Below are 8,253 nucleotides of genomic sequence, written 5' to 3' on the forward strand. Positions count from 1 at the left end.
AAAAAAAAAAAAAAAGACAATAAATAAATAAATACATACATACATAAAAAGCTCCCCTTGACTATTGGGTAAAGGGGCATCAGAGGGAGACAAGAGTGGAAGCTGGGAGAGCCAGACCAAGGTGGGGGCCTTGGGGAGCACAGGGGGACAGAAGCAGCCCAGAAGTCCCGAGTGAACCTTCCGGAAGCCTCCTCCCTCCTTGGCTGGGGTGTAACTCAGCGGTACAGCACTTACTTGCCTAGCAAGTTCAAGGCCCCTGGTACCATCCTAGCACTACAAAAAAACAAAAACAGGAACTTCCTCTTTCCAGGTGTAGATGGAGAAGCCACCACCTCTCTCTCCCCTTAGGGAACACTTGTTAGGGGCTGAGGCTGGGCACTGCTGGGGTGGACTCCTAGGACACCAGTGTTTAATCTTGGCCCTCTTAGCAGGGCGTGGTGGCACGCCTGTAATCCCAGCACTTGGGAGGCTGAGGTAGGAGGATCAAAGCGAGTCCGAGACCAGCCTGGGCTACAAAGTGAGCTCAAGGCCAGCCTGAGCTGCATATTGAGACCCTGTCTCAAAAAGACAAAAAAAAAAATCTTGGCCCTCTCAATTTGTCTGCCACATTGAGCATTTAACTAATTTTCACTGAGCACTTGCTCTGTGTCCAGCCCTGTGCTAGGTGCTCCGAGAACAAGCAACAGGGGACTGAGACAGCCTGTCCTCAGGGGATCCAAAGTCCAGATAGTGACTGCCTTAGGCCCCACAGGCAACAGAAGCCCAGAATGGGTCCTAACCCAGGAAGGGTTTCCGGGAGAAGGAACGCCTTGGAGATAGAGTCCCACACAGGGCAACCTAGGAATGGAAGGGACATTTTTAGGATGAGAAAACAAGTTTAAGACCCAGAGGCAGTTCATTCTCAGTTCTGAGTGCTTGCTTGGCCTTATTTTAGGGGCTGAGGATAAGGCACCGAAGAAAAAATCTTGGTGTTCTGGAGGGGGATGTGTGTGTGGAGGTTTTGCAGAGGTTTTTTTTTTTTTTTTTTTTTTTAATTTATTTATTTATTTATTTTTGGTTTTTTTTGTTGTTGTTGTTTTTCTTCCGGTACCAGGAATTGAACTCAACACAACCTTGCACTTGCCAGGCAGGCGCTGTGCCGCTGAGCTAAATCCCCAGCCCCTCGTTTTTATTTTTTTAAAGACATTCTCTCTTTGTAGTTCAGACTGGCCTCAAACTCTCCGGGATCCTCCTGCCTCACCCTCCTGAGTGTGGGGATTACAGGTGTGTGCCACCACACCCAGCTTTATATTTTCAGTTTTTCCAGAATGCTCTACCATAGCCAGAAGCGGTGGCACTCGGCTCTAAATCCCAGCGGTTAGAAGGCTGAGGCAGGAGGATCGTTGCGAGTTCGAGGCCAGCTTAAGCTCGATTGGGAGTTAAAGACCAGCCTGAACTACACAGACACCTTGTCTTTATTTATTTATTTATTTTGCCTTTTTTGAGATGCGGTCTCGATATGCAGTTCACGCTGGCCTTAGACTCACTTTGTAGCGCAGACTGGTCTCGAACTCGCAACGATCCTCCTGCTTCAGCCCCCCGAGTGCTGGGGTTACAGGTGTGCGCCACCAAGCCCGACCGACACCCTGTCTTTCAAAAAGAAAAAATTTAGAAAAACTTAATGCCCATTAGAAAGCAAGGAGAAATGAGACGGGCCAGATAGCGAAGGGGTTTGTGGCAAACGTAAAGAGTCTGAACAAAGGCCATCCTCCCTAAGAGTGGCAGGATGGGATGTCGGGGGACCGAAGAAGGGTCACCCGCAAGCCCTGTGTGCAAGCCTTTAGGATTAACAAGGGGCCGCGCCTTCTAGCGCGGGGGTGGGGAGCAAGGGACTGGGCTGCGGTCTCCCAGGCAACACAGGCCGCGCCAAGCAATTGGCTAGCCTTTAGCTGCGTCACCCTCTCAGAACGCTAGTGGCTCAGCCCCGCCCACCCGGGGAGCGGTCTGGGGGAGGAGGGCCAAGGCAGCTGGTCTTGGTTCGCGACGTGGTCCAATACTGGTGTAAAGGGGACGCAGAAAGCAGTCCTGACGAAGTCCGAGCAAGGTCTGTAGCTGAGTCGAAGGAAGAGGCTCTGACTGCCCGCCACTCTCCACCCTGGAGACGTAACGCGGGCCCCGACGCGTCGCAAACCTTTAAATGGTCCCGGGCGCAGGGAGAAGAGGGCGAGTCGCGGGCGCCTGGCGTCCAGCCGTAGCTCCGCCCAGCCAATAGGCGCTCCGCCGCGGGCAAGACTCCAGCCAATCGCGATCCGCGGCTCGGCTCCGGGGCGGAGCTAGGTGGCCAGAGGCCAGACTGAGAGGCCCGGGGGAAGCGAGCGAGGCTCTTACCCAGCCCTGGTGGGTCGCGACGCTGCAGGCGTTCCGGGAGGTGGTCGCTGCGAACCTGGCCGCTGAGGTAGGAGTGGCCACCTGTCTGGGGATTAACCTTGGGTGGGGGAGCGGTGGAGGCGCGCCCCGAGATTGGCGGAGGCGGAGTCTGGGAGGGAGTGGAGGGCGCAGATGAAGGGTGAGGGTGGATGGTTTGGAGTCGGGGCCGAGGCAGAGTCCGAGGTCCTGTGCGGGAGAAGAGGCAGGACGATCCGGTGGAAGGAGCTTGAAGCGGAGACACGGGCTGTTTGAAGAAGCGAAAGAAGCGGGGGAAGGAACTTTTGGGGCAGGGAATCTGATGGTTAAAACAATTTGGGGGTTCATAGTGTTGTGGGTCCCGAACATTTGGAGAAACCAAGAGAACCAGAGTCAGGAATCTTTGACTCCGAGATGCCGCGACAGAGAGAGGGTGCCGGGGAAAGTTCAGGATTCGGGCTTTGGAGCCAGACGAGAGTTTAGAAGTGAAGTCCAGAAGCGTTTGGAAATAGAAAATAGGAGTTAGTGGGTATGGGGGGGGGGTCCTTATTAGAGATACCAGTACTGTCTCCCCATCGGGGAGGATGGGGGAACATTTGTCGGGTTAGAACGAGGTGTTAGGGCTTAGCTCTGTGGACCCGAGGGAAGTTTGGGGAAGAATCTCAGATTTTCTGGGGTCCTAGGGAAAAGAAAGCAGATTTAGGGCTGGAGTCGGGTGGGGGAGGGGTGCTCCGGGTGTGGAGCTCAGATCCGCGGCCGGGGAGGCGACAGAAGGCGGGGCTCTGCGGGCGCCCGGCAGCTGGACGTCCGGGTTCCCTGCCCCCACCAGCCGGGGCCCCTGTGCGCATGCCCGAAGGGAGGGCGGGGAGATCCTCGCCGGTAGCTAGTGGAGCCCTCTGGGGATTGTAGTGCCTGCTCCACTTAGGTGTGTGTATTTTGCCGCTATAGGTCCACACTTCCCAGAAGCCCTAGGGCCACATTGGGGCTTTCCTGATGGTGAATGGAGAACCCAGGGAAGGGCGGGGCCAGAGGAATTGTAACGAATGGTTGGAAGGGGCGGGGCTTGGCGTTTGTTGCGTTCTAGCAAGTTTTTTATGGGGCGCTCTTTGGGGGAAGCTGAAGGATTGGATGGAAGGAATGAGGAAGGCCCCTTCCCTGCTCTTGGGAGCTCTCGCACTCGGTTAAGGAAGAGAGCAGGGACAGAAATATCTTCTCAGTAAAAGAAAAGTCTTCCCTATAAAGAAGTGCCTCGACGCCTCGATGAATAGGTGCTCTTAAGAGGGCGCCAGGTGGCACGAATATATTAAGACACTCAATAAATAAAGCTACTGAATGAATAAAAGACGATTAACGTGTGTTCATTAAGCACTTGCTGTGTGCTGTGCCCTGTGGATGTTAAACGTGGCTTCTTAGGATGCTGTGCGAAGTAATTTTTACAATCTCCATTTTACAGATGAGAGAAACAGGCCCAGATAGGTGATGTCATGTCACTGGCCAAGATCACACAGCTGAGCAGTGTCCAAGACAGAATTTAAACCAATGATTCCCTTCTTCTGGCCCAGGTCTCTACTCTACACCTGTCTCTTGGGTGATGTGTTTGAAGAAATGAGTATTGTGGAGGAACAGTTTTAAGACTCAGGGACTTGAGTTAGGATCCTTACTTTGCAAATGAGATTGAGTCTCATGGATGTCAGTTCACTATTTAAGACCACAAAAGGCAAAAGAGAGGGCTTTAAAAGCCCAGCTGTGTACTCCACATCTTGCTCTTTGTTTTGTTTTTCTTTAGTACTGAGGATCAAACTCAGAGCTTCACACTTTACTTTTTTTCTTTTCTTTTGTTACTTTTTTTGCTACTGGGGATCGAACCCAGGGCCTTGGTCCTGACCTACAACCCCTGCCCTCCTATTTTTATTCTGAGACAAGCTCCTGATAACTTACTGAGTTGTCCCGGCTGGGTTTGAACTTGTGATCTTCCTACCTCAGCCTCCCAAAGTACTGAGATTACAGGTGTGCACCACCACCCCCGGCTACGTCTTGTTTTCTTGATCACATGTATTTACTCACCTCTCCAGACTGTAAGGTTCAGACTATCTGCATTTTCTATAGATGAATAAACAGAAGTTCTCGTAGTTAAAAAATCACCTACAGCTATATAGTCTTGCCTAAGAAAATGGGATGTGAATGGCCCTGTATCCCACTTCCCCCTCTTCTCTTCCTAGGGCATCATGGTGGGAGGCTTGAAGAGGAAACACTCTGATTTGGAAGAGGAGGAGGAGGAAGATGGGAAGTGGGACTGGAGCCCAGCAGGTCTTCGGAACTACCAGCAAGCCCTGCTGCGCATCTCCCTGGACAAAGTCCAGCAGCGCAGCCTGGGTCCCCGAGCACCCAGCCTCCTCAGGCATGTCCTCATCCACAACACCCTGCAGCAGCTCCAGGCCTCCATACGCATGGCTCCAGCACCTGCCCTGCCCCCTGAGCCCCTCTTCTTGGGTGAGGAGGATTTTTCCCTGTCTGCCACCATTGGCTCCATCCTCAGGGAGCTGGAGACCTCCATGGATGAGACAGAAGCACCGCAGAATCCAGTGGCTTCCCCAGGCCTCCAAAACGAAGTGCTGCCCCAGCCTGATCCAGTCTTCTTAGAAACCCTGAGCTCCCGGTACTTGGGGGACTCTGGCCTGGATGACTTCTTTCTGGACATTGACACCTCTGCAGTAGAAAAGGAGCCTGCACTGGCCCCTCTGGAGCCTCCACACAGCCTCTTCTGTGCCCCAGGATCCTGGGAGTGGAATGAACTCGATCACATCATGGAAATCATTCTGGGGTCCTAAACGTGATGGAGGAGGTCCTTCCTCATATCAGCCATGATGGACTAGATCCATGGATGCAGCTCTTGAGTGTGTGTGTGTGTGTGTGTGTGTGTGTGTGTGTGTTGGTGGGGGCTCTGAATAGTGACTGGCCTCCTTTCCTCCCATTTCAGGGTTCCACAAACTGTCTTGCATGTGTGTGTCTGGTTACCCCAGCCTTCTGTGAAGGTGGATCTTCCTGATTTAATTTATCTGTTCCAAATGCCTTAAAGGGGCTCCGTTTCTGGGAGTCTGAGTTCTCACACATTTCTTCCGCCTTCTCCCTCCAGTTCCCACTACCCTTTTGACCACTGGGGCCTCAGGGAAGATGGAGCTGGGCCTGTTAAGAGGTTGACAAGGGTGTGCTGCCAGGTTGCTCTGGAAACCCAGGCTCTTGTCTCTTGAGGGAAAGGGAGGGGCCGGTCTCCTCCACACCCCAGTTCCTTGGCAGGACCCCAGTCCCAGCATCCTCCTGATTCATTACCAGGCCGGACCACGTGCAATAGAGTGGAAACCAAACTGCTCCATGCCGCATTATTTAAATAAAGGCAGGGTTTGTGGTGGCTTTGTGTGTTTGTTTGTTTATAAGTTTTTTTAAATAAAAGTATTTTGGAAGGAATGATGTTGCATTAAGTTGCTAATGTTCACTAGGGTGATGGGAGGGACCTGGTAAGTTGCCTAGATACCTGCACCTTCTCCCTGCCGAAGGTGGGACAGGTATAAACGCTTGACATGACAGTACTGAGCCCTCATTAAGAGTCCCACCTACTAGCTATGGTGGCACACGCCTGTAATCCCAGCACTTGGATGGCTGAGACAGGAGGACTGCCTTGAGTTTGAGGCCAGCCTAAGCTACACAGTGAGTTTAAGGCCAGCCTGAACCAGATGGAAGACACAGTCTCAAAAACACCAGAAAAAGAAGAGTCTTGTTGGAACCCCAGTATGGTGGGACAGACCTGTAATCTCAGCACTCTGAGATGCTGAAGCAGGAAGATTACAAATTCAAGCCCAGTGAGCCCCTATCTCAAAAGAAAAAGGGGCTGGAGGTGAGGATATAGCTCTGTACAAAGTCCCTGAGTTCAATCCCCAGTACTGGGAAAAAAGCACAGTAAGGCTTGCATTCCAAGATGGATGCCATTTGAATCACTTTTTTTTTCTTTTTTTTTTTTTAACAGCAGAATTTTAGTAGCGGTAGGAAAAAAAAACAGGCTCTGCAGAGCGAGTTTGGGCCAAGTAAAAGTAGGAAAAGAAGTACCTCCTACAGCGTGAGAGTGGACCACATGAGAGAGCGAACACTGGCCCCTCCAGCAAATTCTTGCCCCTCCATAAACCTCCAACTGCAAGCCAGGTGTGGTGGTGCGTTCCTGTAATCCCAGCATTGGGGGAGGCTGAGGCAGAAGGATCATGAGTTTGAGGCCAGCCTGGGCTATATAGTTAGTTCAGGGGCAGCCTGAACTATACAACTGACTCAAAAAACAGCCGGGCATGGTGGCGCACACGTGTAATCCCAGCACTCAGGAGGCTGAGGCAGAAGGATCGCTGCAAGTTCGAGATCAGCCTAGCTACAAAGTGAGCTCAAGGCCAGCCTGCACTGCATAGCGAGACCCTGTCTCAAAAAGGTAAAAAAAAAAAAAAAAGAAAAAACCAAAACTAAGCTAAACAAAAAATCCCAACTGCACCAAAGTCTGATTTACTCATGGTCCTGACAACTTCCCTAGCTGGAGATCCTGCTCTTCTCCCCAAGCAACTCTAGCCATGCTGGGCTCCTAGGAATCAACACATTTCCACTCTGGGTCCTTTGCCTTTGCTGCGAAGTCTTCCCGGAGGCCATTTCCCTGCTAGTTTCAATCCCAGTGTCCCTTGCCTTTCCTAGCCCAACATGCCCAGAGGCTCCAAAACTCCATCACATCCTGTTTGATTTTCTTAGCAGTGCCCTTGCAGTCCCGAATTATTTCTTACCCTTTCATGGAGAGGAGGGGTGATGATGTGCTTTGCCCAGCTGCCCACCCACCTAGTGCCTAGAAAGGTCCTGGGCACAGGTAGGTGCTCAAAAACTATTTGCTGGCCCAGGGATATAGCTCAGCGGCACAGCACCTGCCTAGCAAGTGCGAGGTCATGAGTTCGATTCCAGGTACCAAACAAAAAACCAAAAAAGTACTTGCTATAGCCAAGTGTGGTAATGCACGCCTGTTATCCCAGCACTTGGGAGGCTGAGGCTGCAGGATCCCCATGATGAGTTCAAGGCCAGCCTGAACTACATAGTGAGATCTTGTCCCCCAAAAAACAAAACAAAAAGCAACAAGTCGTGTTCTCTTGAAGTATAATTATGAGGGAAAACTGACACACAAAAATATGGAAAGGTACAGTATGCCAGGTGGTGATAAACACTTGGAGAAAATCAGGGAACTGATGAGGGTGAGCTTTGCTATTCAAAAGGGATGACTAGAGAAGGCCTCACAGGGAACGTGACATTTGGGAGACAGGAGCAGGTGGTGAGGGCGGAGTCCTGTGGGTCTCGGGAACAACCCTGGCAGAGCAAAGAGCCAGTGCAAAGGCCCTGAGGAGCCCAGTGGCCGGTACAGAAAGCAAGTTTGGGGGAGGATACCCAGGAGCTGAGGCCAGAAAGATGAGGGGCGCATCCTGCAGGGTCTAGGGAGGTCCCGCCGGACAACTTTAGCTTTGCCCTGAGTGAGCCGGAAGCCACCCCGGGGGAGGGAGGGTGCTCTGCAGAGGAGGGATGTGACCTCACTCACAGTTCTCAGAACTCTCTGACTTCCCTAAAATAAGCAAGAGAAGTGGAGTCGGGGCGCTTGTCAGTACCCCCCGCGAGGCCAGTTGTAAGAGGCGTACCCCCACTTTCTAGCTCCTTCCCTAAGGTCGCACCTGCTAAAGACGCAGCAAGCCTGGCCCTGCAGCGGCAACCCAGGCCCTCGGGGCAGAGTCCAAACGTCCCCCGCCCGGCCGTCCTGGGGGATGGGCCCGGCTCCCGGGCGCGGCGGAGGCCGGCCCCGCCCACTGCCCACCTGCC

At 52.5% G+C, this 8,253-nt stretch overlaps 1 protein-coding gene across 1 annotated transcript; it reads left to right on the forward strand.

The window, feature by feature from the left end:
* Positions 1-1,968: 1,968 nt before the first annotated feature.
* On the forward strand, positions 1,969-5,844 carry Sertad3 (SERTA domain containing 3). Its single transcript, XM_005414045.2, has 2 exons — positions 1,969-2,434; positions 4,602-5,844. Exon 2 carries the CDS (start codon positions 4,608-4,610, stop codon positions 5,208-5,210), a length of 603 nt encoding a protein of 200 aa, XP_005414102.1. The 5' UTR covers positions 1,969-2,434; positions 4,602-4,607; the 3' UTR covers positions 5,211-5,844.
* The last annotated feature ends 2,409 nt before the right edge of the window (positions 5,845-8,253 follow it).

The sequence above is a fragment of the Chinchilla lanigera genome, unplaced genomic scaffold (genome assembly GCF_000276665.1).
Source record: "Chinchilla lanigera isolate Chin_1 unplaced genomic scaffold, ChiLan1.0 scaffold00177, whole genome shotgun sequence".
In the NCBI taxonomy this organism is placed as follows: Eukaryota; Metazoa; Chordata; class Mammalia; order Rodentia; family Chinchillidae; genus Chinchilla; species Chinchilla lanigera.

Coding starts and splice junctions, on each gene's coding strand:
- Sertad3 (XM_005414045.2), top strand. CDS start 4,608: ATGGTGGGAGGCTTGAAGAGGAAACACTCTGATTTGGAAGAGGAGGAG.